Source organism: Misgurnus anguillicaudatus, chromosome 3, assembly GCF_027580225.2.
Source record: "Misgurnus anguillicaudatus chromosome 3, ASM2758022v2, whole genome shotgun sequence".
Taxonomy (NCBI): Eukaryota; Metazoa; Chordata; class Actinopteri; order Cypriniformes; family Cobitidae; genus Misgurnus; species Misgurnus anguillicaudatus.
The window spans coordinates 44,017,421-44,035,633 of record NC_073339.2 but is presented as its reverse complement, the minus strand read 5'-3'; the positions used below and the strand labels follow the sequence as shown (position 1 = coordinate 44,035,633).

General features: G+C 36.9%; 1 protein-coding gene across 2 annotated transcripts in view; it reads right to left on the bottom strand.

Annotated features, from left to right (window-relative positions):
• The window catches only part of pard3ba (par-3 family cell polarity regulator beta a), a 190,150-nt gene that overhangs the window by 70,054 nt on the left and 101,883 nt on the right, over positions 1 to 18,213 (bottom strand). For both annotated transcript variants that reach the window (XM_073866239.1, XM_073866240.1), the window contains exons 13-16: positions 15,754 to 15,877; positions 9,091 to 9,220; positions 8,334 to 8,446; positions 1,758 to 1,802 (exon numbers count right to left, since the gene is read on the bottom strand). In XM_073866239.1, the coding sequence (XP_073722340.1) occupies positions 1,758 to 1,802; positions 8,334 to 8,446; positions 9,091 to 9,220; positions 15,754 to 15,877 (412 nt within the window). The remainder of the gene's footprint in view (positions 1 to 1,757; positions 1,803 to 8,333; positions 8,447 to 9,090; positions 9,221 to 15,753; positions 15,878 to 18,213) is intronic.

Sequence of the window (18,213 nt, the reverse complement as noted above, 5' to 3'; positions counted from 1 at the left end):
TGGCATTAATCGCACATGAAATTTGCGTTATTAGTGTGTGAAATTTGCACTATTCACAGGTGAAATTCACGTTATCTCACGTGAAGTTAGTGTTATTCATGTGTGAAATTAACGTTACTTGCACATGAAATCCACGTTATTCACATTGCGATATTAACGTTATTTGCGCGTGAAATTAGCGTTATTTGCCCGTGAAATTCGCGCTATTCACATGTGAAATTGCTGGTAATCACACGTGAAATTTGCGTTATTAGTGTGGGCAATTTGCGCTATTCACAGGTGAAATTCGCGTTATTCGTGCGTAAATTTGCATTATTCATGCGTGAAATTTGCGTTATTCATGCATGCAATTACAATTTTTCGCATGTAACAATTTACGTTATTTGCGTGTGAAATTCGTGTTATTTGTGCGTGAAATTTGCGTTATTCGCCAATGAAAGTCGCATACCAGACTGATCCTTTTTATTCCTGTTTCTTTAAAAGTACGAAGCTCCAGGTGTCCATATGCAGTGAAAGTAGAGATTTTTTTAACTCGCGTGATTTGTGCAAATCCGAAATACTCATTCGTGGCTGCAGGATGTCTATCGCGTCTTTGCGTTGACTTAACATGTAGATCACTCATGCTTAACGCTTCATAGACGTCTGGTGTGAACGCACCATTAGACTTTAGCTGTGTATACAGGAAACAGGGTAGCTCATACAGGTTTGTAACAATATCTGAGTCGATATGTATCTGCGGTATTATAGTGTGTGGTCAGGAGACTTTATACTGTAGATATACTGTATCTGTGTGTTTCCTCCGCTAACTCAATCACTCCCGCTGCAACTCACTCTCTCACATCTCCTGACAGTCTACAAATGGGCGGCAGTTGCCTTGACGTTTATCTTCATTGGACTTGGATAAACACAGAGCCACTGATCTGGAGTCAGATTACAGGCCTCTGGGTCAACTCAAACAGCTTCTTACAGATTGCATGTTTTGATCCTGGAGCAGATGTGAACTGAACGTTTAATGGGCTAAAATGAGATGTCCCTTACCATGGGATGGATGAGTTACGTTCTAAGCTATAAATCATCCGTAAATGTATTCATGCATTTGGCCGATGTTTTTATCCAAAGCATTCAAGCTATTGATCAGTATGTATGTGTGTTTCCTCAGAATCAAATCTGTGACATTTACGCTAATACAATGCTCTACAATTTCCCACACAGTTAATTTCCAAAACAATATAAGTATATTTTTGGTTTTAATGTCACAGTGAGTTTACCACGGTAATAATCAACTCTGCAGTAGGCTATCCGCTAAATGGCCAATGTTTAAATTTTCAGTGGCATCAAGTGGTGAGATTTTGAATTGCAAAGCTCACTCCTCCCTTTGAAATGCATAGAGAAGCTACGGTAGCCGCCACAGGACAAACATGTCATCATCTGAGACAACATGATGACAAAACGGAGCAGTTTGTCCGTTTAGGGCTACTGTAGAAACATGGCGGTGCAAAATGGCGACCTCCATGTAAGGGGACCCCTGGTGTATATATGTAGATAAAACGGTTTATTCTAAGGTAATAAAAACTTTGATTTGATTTGTAAGGTTTTTATACACCACTGATAATATAGTTATGTATATATCATATTGCATTTCTGTCAAGATATCCTCTTAGTTTTACACAATGCACCTTTAACTCTGTATCTTGTGGCTTAATGACGTAATGTGTTTTGAGTGTGTTGTGCTGGTTTGCGAGCGTGTGAATTCTTACCGGGTCTCTGTCCTTGAACGGAGGTCATGTTGCTCTCATCAGCCACTGAAACACACAAATATTAAACATCAGCACCTCGAATACTTTTGTTGTTTGTTTTTAGAACATACACCACCTTAAAAATACTCCAGATAGATTATAGTCTTAACTTTTACAGCATGCCACAGATGCATTCGCTAAAGCTTTAAACGAAGACTGAATTCCAATTGGAAGTGAGCATTACTTTGAAGGGATGCTTTGAAGGGACGAGCCCTTGATGTGTGAACTCTGAAGGGAGAACACAATTGTGTCATAATGTGGCCGTTTGAAATACACTTGGTGTACGGAGCGATGAAAAACAATATCTTTTTTTCCAAATGACTCACTGTTTGTGTGGCGTCTCTTTGTTTAAAAAAGTGCAGAAACATTGTTTGATGGTGGTAGACTTTACATTTTTGGGTGAACTATTCCTTTAATTATCTGTAATACTTTCAGACAAGTCATTAAAATGATATTGAATAAACTGACAACATTTAGACAAGAATGTTTTAGACAAAAAACAAATTTGATCTTTTCTACCCTCTTCAACATGTGTCCTATTGTTTCTCACTCTCTCTCTCTCTCTCTCTCTCACTCTCTCTCTCTCTCTCTCTCTCTCTCTCTCTCTCAAGTAGCCACACTTGGTTGTAATTAGAAAAAGGCTCTAAAGGGCGAATGAAGACTTCTGTATAGCTGAAAACATCTGCGCTTTCTCTAAACACACATAACTACGCACATAAACAGTTTGTGGTGTGTCGTGCATACACAAACACGCAGCTAAATTTCAGAAATCAACAAGATAGAAAACATAAATATAAACAAGACCCTATATTATAAACAAGATTAATGAAATAAACAAATAAATGTAAACCTTAACCCTATAAACAGATTTCATCAAATAAACCCTAAGTTGGTTCAAACCCTAAGTAAGTTACCTGGTTGCCATACATTTTTTAGTTAATTCAACTTAAAAATATTAGTTGACACTGTTGAGTCAACAAATATTTTTAAAGCTGAAAATACAAATGGTCTGTCTGTCTGCCTATCCCGTCTATCTCTGCCTTCTATCCATCTATCCATCCACCTATCCATCCATCCATCCACCCATCCGTCCGTCCATCCGTCCGTCCATCCATCCACCATCTATCCTCCATCTATCCTCCATCCATCCTCCGTCCATCATCCGTCCCTTTCTATCTGTCCATCTCTATCCGTCCCTATCCGTCCCTATCCATCCATCTCTATCCGTCCCTATCCGTCCATCTCCGTCCATCTCTATCCGTCCCTATCCGTCCATCTCTATCCGTCCCTATCCGTCCATCTCTATCCGTCCGTCCGTCCTTCTATCTCTCTATCCGTCCGTCCGTCCATCTCTCTATCCGTCCATCCGTCCGTCCATCTCTCTATCCGTCCATCCGTCCGTCCATCTCTATCCGTCTATCCATCTCTATCCGTCCATCCATCCATCTCTATCCATTCATCCATCCCTATCTATCTATCCATCATCCATCCAACCATCTCTCTTCTGTTCATCTATCTATCCATCTCTATCCACCCATCCATCTCTCTCTATATATCCGTCCGTCCGTCCATCTCTCTATCCGTCCGTCCGTCCATCTCTCTATCCATCCGTCCATCCATCTCTCTATCCATCCGTCCGTCCATCTCTCTATCCATCCGTCCGTCCATCTCTCTATCCGTCCGTCCGTCCGTCCATCTCTCTATCCGTCCGTCCGTCCATCTCTCTATCCGTCTGTTTGTCCATCCATCCATCTATCCATCTCTATCCATTCATCCATCCCTATCTCTCTATCCATCCATCCAACCATCTCTCTTCTGTCCATCTATCTATCCATCTCTATCTATACACCCATCCATCTCTATACAGCCATCCATCTCTTTCTATATCCATCCGTCCGTCCATCTCTCTATACGTCCATCAGTCCGTCGTCCGTCCATTCCTCTATCCGTCCGTCCGTCCATCTCTCTATCCATCCGTCTCCCTATCCGTCCGTCCGCCCGTCTCTCTATCCGTCCGTCCGTCTCTCTATTCATCCTTCCGTTTGTCCGTCTCTCTATCCGTCCGTCCATCCGTCCGTCTCTCTATCCGTCCGTCCATCCGTCCGTCTCTCTTTCCGTCCGTCCGTCCGTCTCTCTTTCCGTCCGTCCGTCCATCTCTCTTTCCGTCCGTCCGTCCATCTCTCTATCCGTCCATCCATCTCTATCCGTCCATCCATCTCTATCCGTCCATCCATCTCTATCCGTCCATCCATCTATCCATCCGTCCATCCATCTATCCATCCGTCCATCCATCTATCCATCCATCCATCCATCCATCCATCCATCCATCCATCCATCCATCTATCCATCCATCCATCCATCTCTATCCATCCATCCATCCCTATCTATCCATCCATCCATCCAACCATCTCTCTTCTGTCCATCTATCTGTCCATCTGTCTATCCATCTCTATCTATCCACCCATCTCTATCCACCCATCCATCTCTCTCTATTCACCCATCCATCTCTATCCATCCATCCATCGTTATCCATCTATCTATTCTTATCTATTTACCCATCCATCCATCTCTATCCACCCATCTCTATCCATCCATCCATCCATCTATCCATCCTTATCTATCCATCCATCCATTCATCTCTATCCATCCATTCATCTCTATCCATCCATTCATCTCTATCCATCCATTCATCTCTATCCATCCATTCATCTCTATCCATCCATTCATCTCTATCCATCCATTCATCTCTATCCATCCATTCATCTCTATCCATCCATTCATCTCTATCCATCCATTCATCTCTATCCATCCATTCATCTCTATCTATCCATCCTTATCCATCTCTATCTATCCATCCATTCTTATCCATCTATCTCTATCCATCCACCTCTATCTATCCATCCTTATCCATCTCTATCAATCATCCATTCATCCATCCATCTCTTTTCTCTGCCTCTCTCCCTCTCTATTTCTGTGTGTCTCTCTATCTCTATCCACCTATCCATCTACCTATCTATCTATATACACATACATACACATATACCATATGTTAAGTAAATAAATATGTACAGTATAGTGAATACAGCTATACTATGAAAGACACGGCAACACATTGCATTTACAGTAGCGCCCCATGGAGGAATACAGGGGATATTTATTTAAGTGTGTGGGCCTTATAAAGAATTAAAGGGAAAAATGAGAGACAGAGACAGTGTGTACATGAAAGACACTAATCCTCACGAACGGGATTGAGCAGTGAAGAGCAGCTGCAGCCACAGGCACTGCACCATGGGATACAATAATAGGGTTTCATTACACTGCAATTTCTCTTAAATAATCCTTTTCATCTTTTATGAGCTCAATTTCCCCAGCAGAGAAATAACACTGGAGGAGAAGCTCATGAGAGCTAGACGTGTCTCCGCACATGGACACGACATGTGAGATAGTATAATATCTAAAACAGAAAGGGCTGATGGGAAAAAACAGGTACAGTATTTACTGTGCCTAATAATTGGGATTATACACACTTCAAAGACACCAGTTACTGTCAAGCAATATCCCAAGAGCATCCTCCAAAAACACATTTATACACACAAATACCCATATACATCTGAGATAAAGCATGCTTGACTCTTATCAGATTTTTAAAATGTGAGAAACCACAAACATGACGATAAAAATCAACTATTTAGCAGTTTTGTTACTATAGTGTGTGGAGTGCCACTATGGGATCATGATACCACACCATCAGATACCCTTCACAAACAACGTGAGTCGACCGAGAACACAGGAAGTCTCACAAAGTCTGACGCATTTAAAAGTGACATTACAGTAAACAAATATGTCAGGTGACGGACATAAAGTAATGGCATTTATAATATATGGACTGCTCTACTATATGGACATCGCTGATGTCCATCTCACTTTGGACTTTCCCTGCTGCACCATAAATACTGTTGTTATGCTTTCGTCTTTAATCAGCTTGCTTTCTGATTGGGTATAATTTCTTCCCACCTGTCAATCTACAGAATAGCTGCATGCTTGTCCACGGGGTTCCCCCAACACAACATGATTTCTGATCGTAAATATTCAACCAGTTGATACATAATTGCTAACACTGCACTGTAAAAACTTACTTAGTTGCCTTAAAATTTTGAGTTAATTCAACTTAAATATATTAGTTGACATAACTTTTTTGCCGAATTAACTAATATTATATAGTAGCCTGGTTAAAACCAGATCATTCTCAATAGTAACCGAGTTATGGTCTGGCAAAAATTCATAGACAAATCATTTCCAAAGGGGCGTCACCAACGGATGTCTGGGCGCAATTGAATAGGCGATGAAAGAGATGACGTGTGAGGAGCTATATCAGACTTTTACCGAATCCAGTCGGCAAGACAGCGATAACATCTTTTTTTAGATATACAGTAAAGGCTCCGACTGTTGATCTCTGCTCGGGTTTTAACAAAAAGGAAAAGTTTAAATCGCTTAAAACAGAAGCAATAGCTGATTCAAATGAACAATGTTCCACGGCGGCATCCATCTTTGAAATTTACAAAATCTGTTTCACTGTCGCTGCGCTGTCATCTTCGTGTAAAGCCCGCCCCAACGTTTCTGATTGGTGCCGCAATTTTCGAACGGATTAGAAATGGCCTTGAATGGCCTCTTTGCCAGGCTTACTTGCAGAGCAAATCTAAATTTGCCGCAAGTTGTCTGGGTTTTCCCAGGCTAATCATAAAGTTGAATTAACTCAAAATTTTAAGGCAACCAGATAACTTATTTCTTTTAAGTTGAACCAACAAATCTTTTTTTTCAGTGCACTAAGACGATCAGGATTTTTTACCTAGAATTGTAAATAGGGGGAACATTATAGCCAGCTTGTCTTCAACCAAAAAAAAACCTAAAAAACCCCATATTAACATATTAAGAGTAACTGAAAAAACACATTAGTATCCTTTAAGCAAAGCACTGTCAACTCTGTGGTATTTAAATTGTGCGTGAAAAATCCAGTTTTTCAACCAGTAATACAAAATGAGGAAAACAATGAAAAGGAGAAAAACTGCAACTTGCATATATAAGTTGCATATTTCCTGCAGTCTCACATCTAAAACAATTGAAGAGTAATGATGCTGAAAAACGTGGAAGTGATTCAACGATAAAATTTCCTGTAACAGTTCAGTAATACTGCGAGATATTCAATTTCAGATGCTCATCGTAGCAGAAAACCGTTGTTATGAAAATCCTCAGGTCATTTCACCTTCAGGTTATTTTTAGATGCAGGAATGACCAACACAAATAGCCAAAAGTAATTTCATTTATTTGCAGAACATTCAACCAGCCATCGATGAAATATATCCATCAACACGAAGAACAACTCAACAGTCGGTCTCCAAAAGCACAATATGAGCCTGGATATTGTTTTCTTCATCTCTGTGATATTGCGAAACGCTGACTGACGAAAGGTTTTCCTCAGTCAAGCGTGGCTCGTGTGTTTGGCTGAGGTCTGGAGTTCAGAGCTTTGGCTCGGCTTGACTATCTCCAAAAGAGGTTTCTTCTGCCAGTCGCATCATTAGCAGCGCTGTGTGTTTCTCTGGGCGAGAGTGCATGTGAAAAATACTCGCTTTCTCGTTTGCCGGACGCGTTAAGGCCATGCACTTTTGCTTTTGGGTGAAAGTGCTTTGCTAGAGCCAAACGGGCTTTTATCAGAACGTGTTTAACTAGCTAGACATTTTCAGAGGAAACAAAAACTAACATTTTAATGGTGCTTTAAATTTGTGGCCACAAGGTTGTGTAGGTGGTTGCCAAAGCATTGCTACAGGGTTTTTGAAAGAGTTTGCATTGCTATAGAGGTATTTTTGGTGGTCCATGTCAAATACCCCTGGACTTTTTTATTTTAACATCATAAATATATAATATCAAAAGGTGTTTTTAATCAACATTGTTTATTCAGCTATACCCCTGGGGCACCCAAAATTCGGAGAGTAAAAAAAAATGTAACGTGACGCTAACCAAATACACATTTTTCAAAAAGCAATAAAAAAGGACAATAAAACCAACTCAAGCATAGGTCCCACGATCTACAGAGAAAATCGAAAGAGAGACAGAGAGATAAAGAAATAAATAGAGGGGAAAAGGTCTGGAAGGAGGATAAAAGATGGCAGCAAAGCGAGACACTACGAGACGTCCGTAATGAAAACCAATCAGCTTTCAGCGGTGAGAAGATTAACACAGTAGCGGAGCGAAGAAGCCAATACTCCACTCTAATGAAACGTAATTGGAAACGGGCAAAAACTTCCCGTTGCGGAGCGCTGAAATATCTCTCAAGTTTCCCGAAGGTGGTGAGAGGAGAAAAAAGATGAGTTAGCAGAGAAATGTGTCACTATGAGGCTTTAGTTTACGATGAAGCACTCGGTTACCGTGGAGACAATAAAAAAATGTCTTGTTCTCAATGCAACTCGGCAGTCTTTGTCTAAAAGCCCCTAAAGCTCAGGATTTATGGTTAGATCAGCGTGTTGAGTATGTGTGTTTCCATACCTAAATCCATGCTCTTGGAAGTCTTCATGGTGGGGTGATCGAAGATTTTCTGTCGTTGGGGATATTGTTGATTTGTGGGCTGGCCCATAATAGTGACAGGTTCCCTCTCGGCACTAAAATTGAGAATTATCGAGTCAAATATATTGTTAAACAACAGCACACCTTTTAATTAACTTTTAATAAAACCAACAATGGAAGTGACATGATGCATCGATGATGCCTTCAATGACTGCGTACATGGGCAGCATAACCAGTTATCTATCTATCTAACAGTCTAATGCATAAGAAAATGATTATATGTATGTGCAATTTTCGATAAATAAAATTATTATTAGGGTACTGTATGGTCAACGATATATCATGGCAATTCGTATGCATTTTATGAAGTGGCTTATTCGTATTAATTTGTACAACCACATACATTTTTGTACGAGTTGCCTTTGCCCCTGTGACATTGGGGTTAGGGGCGGGATTTCTATATTGTTTTTTATGATAAACATACATTTTTGCATGATTAACTGCATATGAATTAATTCAAATTATTTGTAAAAAATATACAAATTCTCATGAGATCAAGCTGGTACTACTGTATGTAGTGCTTTATGTAGTAAATATAAATGCTTTATATTTACTTGTTTCAATCAAGACACCCAGAAATGATAGTGAGCACAAAAATTAAGATCTGGTTTAATGATGAAAGCATTACATTACCGTACATAAATGGAGTAAAAGAGGTGGGATTTATGAGCAAACAAACCGTTCTTGTAGGTGTCTGCGTGGGTGGTTGACTTCAATCAGGTCCCTCTCAGAAGGTGGAGGGGGGAAACCGTTTTCATCGTAGTCTTCCTCTGGCAACTCCTGTCTCCTGGTTTGGGATCTGAACGGACCTGTTTGAAACGAATGCATTATTGATAGCATTATTAAAAATAGATCACCATAAAATTAACACATGTAGTTCCAAACGTATGCAATTTATTTTCCATATAATAAAACTGGTAACACTTTACTTGAAGGGGTGTTCATAAGACTTCATAATCATGACATGACGCGTCCTATGAACATGAAGGAGAGTGTATGCATGTTTATGACAACTGCCATTAAGTGTCATGTTATGTTCAATTATGTCAATTTTAATGCAAAGATGACATTGTTTGAGATGTCTTTGTTATGACAACTTGACATTACCAAGAGAACATAACTGACCACTTTTTACCAGCGATACAAATTGAATTTGTAATTAAAATGTCATTAAAGGGGCCATGGCATGAAAATCTGACTTTTTCCATGTTTAAGTGCTATGATTGGGTCCCCAGTGCTTCTATCAACCTAGAAAATGTGAAAAAGATCAACACGGGAACTTAGTTTTGGTAAACCATTCTCTACAAGCAAATGAAAAAATAGGTTGTTGAAATTTGGCTCTCCTTATGATGTCACAAGGAGCTCTTATTATAATACTACCCCTTAATCTGCCCTATCCAATCACAGCACTGCCATTTAGTGCAGAAAAAAAGAGAGAGAAAAAAATAATTGGAGAGTTTCAATTGCAACAAACCACCATCATTGTGATCAGTGTTTGCACTTCATCAGCATTTTAAAGGACACACCCAAAACGGCACATTTTTGCACACACCTACAAAGTGGCAATTCTAACATGCTATAATAAATTATCTATATGGTATTTTGAGCTAAAACTTCACATATGTGCTCTGGGGACACCAAAGATTTATTTGACATCTTACAAAAATTCTTGTGCCATGCCCCTTTAAGTGTTAATACTCTGTCAAATAGTTTTATAACAGTGTCATTAATATTTTTCTTGACCTCAACTACAGTGGTACAAATATAATTTGTCATTACAATGTCATTAAGTGTTAATACTCTTGTCAAATAGGTTTATAACAGCGTCATGTATATTCATCATAATGTTTTTTTAAGTATCCTCCAGGTGTTAGAGAAATAAAATCAATTGTCCAATAATAGTATATTAATACTAATTTAAATTGATAAAATTATTTTTTTACTGCATTTGGAGACTGATTCACCTAAAAATGTAATGAAAACAGTACAATAATGGATTAAGCCATGCAGAGTTGGGTCCATATTGCTGACAAAACAGAGCACAAACATTTCATTACATTAAATGAATTAATTAAATTAATTACATGTTTTGTTTGTTTTTTCTTCATCTATGTCAAAAAAATTCAGAACCCTCTGTGTGAAGAAGAACAAGTTCTGTTAGTTGTCAGTTATTTTTGTATTTTCTATATAAATAAAGTTAAGTATAACCTTTTGATTTGTCTGTTGTATTTTGTTAACAATTTAAATTGATTTGACATAGTATTAACACTTATTGACTTTTAATGGCAAGTTCAGCAGTTGTAGTTGAGGTCAAGAAAAATATCCATGATGCTTCTATACAACTATTTGACAGAGTATTAACAATTAAAGATATTTAAATGACAGTTTAATGTAATGTTAACCCATACAGCTAGGTTGTTTCTTAAGTTTGATAATTATTCTGCTATGTCATGTTTATGACAGATTTATGACAAGTTATGTTGTTTTGGTTTATGTCAAGTTGTCATAACAAAGACATCTCAAACAATGTCATCTTTGCATTAAAAATGACATAATTGAACAAATGACACTTAACGTAACTCTTGTTCGTGTTACGTAGGGTTGTACAGTTATGTAAAATATACATAAAATAAATATACACTGCAAAAAATTACTTTCTTAGTTAGTATTTTTGTCTTGTTTTTAGTAAAAATATCTAAAAATTGATAAATCAAGATGCATTTTCTTGATAAGCAAAATGACCTAAGAACAAAATTTGTCAATGTTCTTGAATTAAATGTTTAAGAAAAAAGTAAACTTATTTTAAGATTTTTTTTATTTAACTTATTTTAAGATTTCTTTTTTATTAAACCATTGGCAGATATTTTTCCTTGTTTTAAGCACAAATTGACCAAAATTTTGTCTAAAAACTAGATTTTCTTCTACTACTGTAAAAGGACTTAGTTGTTATTAATAATGTGTGGAAGTCTACTAGAAGTTGCGTTTAGTTTGCTACTAAAATCGTCTACAGAAAAGTGTATATTCTGTCTTTTGTACCACAGAAGAAAGTCACACGGGTTTGATGTCTAGAGTTTTAATTTTAAATTTCTTTAAAGCCCAGAAAAATCCTCCCATTATGAGAAATAAGGCCCACTTGACCATGTGCACTCAATTGTGAATCATCTACTATTTGTGTGTGTGTGTGCGCACATGTTTGTGAGTAACACACACGGCTGTGTTTGTGACGACTTCAAGGACCGCACATTCTTTTGATCAATGCGAATACCACTGGTTCAAAATCCTTCTATTATTACTCAATTTTCTGCACTGCTGTCCCCATTTCTTCCACTATTTAGCCATTTATCATTCAAGCAAAATCGCAGGACGACTGCAAAAGGCGACAGCAACAACATACAATCTCATGAAAAATTTACTTCCGTGCAATAACGATGACAAAAATATGCACAGCTCATTAAAAACTCCACGCCGTGACATCCTGTATTTTACGATTTTACACTGTGCCAATGAATATGAATGTAAAATTAGCTTGTAAATATCACAACCCACTTTGTAGGACCAAAGTATAGCGGGATACTTTGACAGACAACAGACGCTAATCAGTAAACAATGGTTTGTGAAAAACGCAGAAAAAAAGCCTTTTGTGTTGGCACAGCAACTCTCTGGAGAGCGTGGAGAGAGAATCGTGTGAATTTAAAACAGTTTGTTATCTGTTCCCGAGCGCTCGGCACAATTGCGAGTATGCTAATAAGATCCACTTAGAATCCATTTCATCAGCTTAATGATTTCAAGGTCAGACCTCATTGCATAAAAGCGAAAGGGAAGCGAAAGCAAAAAAATCGTCTTTCCATCCCTATTGATGAGATGGGCAGATATCCAACTTGTATAAGTTGGAAAACTTAATGGAAAGCTACAGAAAATGTATTCGTTTCTCTCCTCTCACAGATGTAATGTATGGTGATGAATTCGTGTCTTCTTTTATTGAGAAGTGATCTGTTTCATTTGCTTCTTATCACAGAGGGAGTTTGGGTGACTTAACATTACATGCAAACCAATTACTTTTACAGTTTGAAACTGTGAGTTTTATAATCAAACTTATCAAAAGTTTCTAGCAAAATAAAAATCAGCTGCCTGCATCACTATAACCTATCATGTAGGGTCACTAAATAATCCTTTTGGTTTTAAGACATATGTCTGAATGTTTTATGCTAACATATTAATTTCTTATCATTACAAAACATAAATGTTATTGTAAAATTTTTGAAATCAATTACTAGAACCAAAAAATGAAAAAAAAAATAGATATGAACTCAGGGTCGGAGCTGAAACGTACTTTCAGTGATCCGAGTTCGAATCCCGGCACTAGTTTTGCCGATCCCTTACCCCTCTCTCCGCCCTATACTTTTCTGTCGTCTCCTTGATTACTTTCTATCAAGTAAAGGCAAAAATGGTCAAAAAATACCGTTAATAATAATAATAATTTTAGGGCGAGATGACAAGCTGCTTGATAAAATGTAGGGGTGACCCCGAATAGTCGAAGATTCGATGCATCGATAGGAGAAGCCTGATTCGACTACCAATCTCACAGTCGAATCGTCGCAGATGTGTTATGAAATGAGGATCCTTTAATTTTGGCCGTATATGGGTGCACTGTGCACAAATCTGATTTCACATATAACAGCTTTCTTCCATATATATTAATATACAGCATATTATTATAATTCTGCAAATAATATGTGAAGTATCAGCTTTCAATAAATATTTTTAAAATGCATTAATAAATCCAGCAACCCCTGTGACCGGGCTACACGTCCATAAGACGTTCCTATGTTAATAAACCATTGCCTCTTTGTTTCTACATTTAAAAGAAAAAGCTGGCAATTTTGGCTATACGTTCATTCTTTTAATAATTTATTTATTTTATTTTATTTATAAATCACTCTGGGTTATCTGATTTATCTATTTGGCTTGTGTTTTGTTTTCGTGCACTTGAGGCATTTTGCACATTTGTTCTGCACTTTGTTACTTCTGACCTTATTTTATTTAAAAAATGTATTTATTATAAACGTAAATTCTGATCTAATTTAAGTCTGTACATTTTGGATTGCTTTTTGTTGTATAGATTTTGCACTATTGCATGCTGGCCATGTTTGCGCATGCAATTTAGCCGAACGTGCTAGGTGCGCTTCGTCTCATATTTAGAGGTTCATCAAACTAAACATTAAAAAACGGATGTTTTCGACGGGTATAAGTTTTTAAAATGTATTTAGAACACAGTGGTTATCTTGTCAAAAGTTAAACTACAAAACAGGTAAGCCGTTTCTTTAAATTTCGGTGATGAAACGGAAAATATCTGCACCCGACCTATAGGCCTATTTATGCCTGACACGATTGGACACGACTGTCTTTCTTGTGATTTAATATTCTCGTCGGTGTTCACTTTCAAATGATAGAAAAGAGATTCCCGAAATAAATAATATCATCAGTTGTTTCTGTATCTAAAGTGAATGGAGATGATCAAAGTGAAAGCAAGCAGGTATTTCTGTGCTAAATAATAACGCGTAGTGTCTATAAAATCATTAATTTCAGTGTTTTTATGAATTGTATATAAAGCTTATAATTTGCAGTAACAATCACAAATTATGTGTCATTTCTCATTTGTCGTTTTTTTGGTCATGACTGCTTTGACGCGCTTAATCTCCAAATTAAATAAAAACACTGAATTAGCCGAGCTTTCCAAGGCAGGATCACCTTTGTTATATTTTTAGGTTTAGTTATCAAAATGTTTTTTTGTGTGATGTTCTGTACATCGTGGCTTTAAAATGTTATGAGGAATAATTAAACAAATGTTGCCTTACATTTATAAAAAATATATAAATGCATCGTCAGTTTTGTCTTCGTTCATCACTTGAAAGACAGTTTTGGTCACTTAATCAGAGACTTGTTTATGTGTGCTGCTTGTGAAAGAAAATAAAAGTTACCAATTTGTACCTGGTCTGACCCCCTCCCAACCCATGCACACACACATAGATGATTCGACTATCGGTCGACTATGAAAAGATTCGACAATTCTGATTCGAATATGTAAATCCTTAGTCGAGGACAGCCCTAATAAAATGACGAGAACATTTTTACAAATACTTGGCGAAGAGTGACTATACCGAACATGCTATATTTTGATTTATGGGTTAGTGACAAAAACGGTTTGGCAAGATGAGAAATTCAAAAATCTTAAAAAAAAACTTGTTTTAAAAGCATGCAGCAGGTATATTTCAATGCACATAGAGTATTTATGTTAATTTTATTACATTTGCACCATTTTTATGAAAGTTAAGGCTGAATGGACCTGAAAATGTCAAATGGTGTAACCGCCAATTGTGCCCAAGAATGAGAAATATTAAATATTTTATCCACCTCGATGGCATGTTAGCGTAATCATAAAAAAACCATTTTAAAATATTACACGAAAATGCATTTTATTAGTTATTACTAAATGTACATTTTATGCGTTTTTGTAATATTTGTCCAGACATATGCTTAAAACAGCTATTTTCTAAATAATTTTTAACAAATGATGTAAAAATGTATGTAAAATATCATATTACACTAAACTAGATGATTATATTTTATTACACGTTTTTTTATGAATATATTTATATTTTAATTTGAAAAAAATACTAGTTACACCAATTGACATAGACTGGTTACACCACATTGACATTTTTGCAATTATCCTCCGAATATTTTTTCAAAATGAAATAAAACCAGAAATTTTAGAAAATGTATGCAAATAGTAATCTGCAAATGTATTTCTAAAATTTTAACCTTTTTACATTAAATGAACCATACGGACACAAAATAATTAACGTCACGTCATTGACGCACTCGTATATTTGTAGGATATTAGGTGAAATCATGTTCAATAAAAACATTTTGTAAATTTCTGACCCTAAAAATCTCAAAACTTATTTTAGTGAGTAGATGCAAAGCTTAAGACTTTATTAGGACAACTTTAAAGACGATTTTCTCAATATTTGCATCCTCAGATTCCAAATTTTCAAAATGGTTCAATAGTTAACCATATATATCCTATCCTAACAAACCATACATCAATGTAAAGCTTATTTATTCCTTCTTCAGGTGACGTATAAATCTCAATTTCAAAAAATGTATCCTTATGATGACCCACTAATCCATTTATTTACAATCATGCTATTCCATAGTTTGTTAAGTTTACCAATATTATCAAATTTAAAGAACACAGAAGTGACCCTAAACAGACAATAGATTAGCGACCAACAGCGTCCTCCAGAAAATAAAAAAAATATTTGTGTCATGTACTTACCAGAAGCTTCGTAAACGCGGTTGTTTACCATGACTGGCGGTGCAAAATTGTTGGCCGGGTTGCCGTTAGGTTGCTGCACCGGAGATTCGTTCCTTGAGGGAATTTGACTGACTTCTTGATTTTCCTGAAGAAGAGACATTACAGAATTACTTTATTAGGAAAAAACATGAGGTAAATGTAACTTCTCAAGTAAATCATTTAGCAAACAAAAGAAAGATCTGAAACATGCTTAATGTCAAGCACCATGCTAAAAAACTGCTGTTAACTCTTTCCCAGCCATTGACGAGTTAGCTCGTCAATTAAGAGAAAACGCTTCCCAATAACAAGTTTTTCCAGCGCTCTTACCCAACTAATACAACCCGGAAGCAACCCCTCACGTCAAACAGTTCAAACTCTGTTTATGTTTTGATCATCGCTCTGAATCGGATATCTATAAGAAGTCTTTCACTAAAACACAATTTTGTTAGCTTTTAGCTCAACATTTTTTAGAAACCCATATTTGAGAGGTATTAAAAGAGAACAAATGAAGATTTTTTTTGTTTGTTTAAAAGCAGAGGGTCTGTTCTTTCATTTGATATACTGTATGTTTATATATTTAAAGAAGACCATTTTCTGGAAGGCATTAAACTTTTGAAAAAAAAATCATAAAAAATGCTGGCAGGGAAAGAGTTAAGATTCATATTGCTTCCATATAGGGCTTATTCGATCTACGTCATCAATGTTCGCGGCGGCCATATTGTTGACATAAAACTGTCAGTCTGTCAATTGACAAGCGAGTCAGCGTGGGTATTATGCATGGTATTATCTGTGTCATTTTTTTTAAAACCACGCGATGGTGTGTGGTGTAATACACGGATGTTCTAACAACAGCAAAAAGAACCCCGGAATTAGTTTTCATGCGATACCGACTGTCAGAAAACATGAAAGGAAGGAGACAGAACAGAGTTGAACCAGCGAAGGAGAGACTCCCAACAGCAAAGTCTGTCCCCATCATTTTACCACAGGTAACGTTAGGGATATATCCTCACAGCAAAGTCTGTCCCCATAATTTGATCACATATGGTTAGCTGTAAGCAGTGGCTGAAACTGCTCTTTCAAATAAGCTGCCATAAATATTAAATTAGTATTAATAACTATATGAACATAATAATAGGTCTGGCATTGACAGGGAATTAAGGGCCGTTCACATAGTTTTGAAACTCGTTTTATATTAAACAGAATAGCGGAGCTCACACCAAAACTATAACGATACAGATACAATGAACGACATCATTGGGATCACTTTCTGAGCGATTTTTCCCACCTGATGAAGGATAAACCATTCATAGCATTCAAATCTATTTGAACTTCAAGTGCACGGCCACTTAAAATGACAGTGAAGCTCATTGCTGAGCTCTATAACATTAGATTACCTCCAGTTGCTGTGAAAATTGACTACGTAATGCTTTTTAATCTATTACATTAACTAACTGTTATGCCAAAAGGTAAGAGATTACACAAACTATTAGATTCACTGTTTAGCGTTACGCGAAACGCAGCGTGTTGAGGACTGCAAAAGTTTTTATTACAAGCAATATTAAAGGCAAGTGATTTGCGCGAGTGCCGTGAGTGAATTAGCATAAACGTATTGTTTGGTGATGTGGACGATGATATAGTTATCGTTATAGTTATAATGTGAACGGCCCTTCAGTGGTTGTATGATGAATGCGGATACTGTATGAACGATATAGTTATAAATATCCGGATAAGTTACGGATGGCAATAAGGACGGATCTTTACTTAAGGCTATTGGGTCTATTTGATATGGTTCCACAATAATCAAGCTCATCTTCTCTTAATACAGACGAGATTAAGCCATTAGGCTACTGCTCCCCTCGACTCAAATCTACGTGCGGCTAGGGGCAGGACAGATGTTATGTCAACAAGATGGCCGCGGCTAGCGACTTCCGGTGTTTGCGAATAAGCCCTATTGAGTTTGTGCTAATTGGCATGCAAAACCTAAAATAACAACATAAGAGTTCACAAAAAAACAGTATAATCTGACTTTGCTGCATCCGTGGAAAACAAAAGGTAAACTTGTTTATGTTTTTTTTTTTTTTGCTTTTATGTCATATAGTTTTATGTGAAAAACACAAATTCAGTGTGATCTGCCAAGACGCCATCTGATACGTTTTCTCGTTCCATATGTTCATCATATGTCTTCAGAAGACATACAGTACAGCACATATGGCCAATTGTATAATTTTAACATATATTTTTAAAGCAATAATTGTTCACCATATGCTTTCAATGTATGGAAAACAGCCTTTTTCCTTACATCATCTGTGGTCCACAGATAAGAAGCCATACAGATTACAAAAAGACATGAAGTGATTACATTATGGTTTTTGGTGAGCTACCTGTATATGACCTGCTTCTTTAAACTGGATTGGACCATTTTCTGCATTTATATTGAAGTAC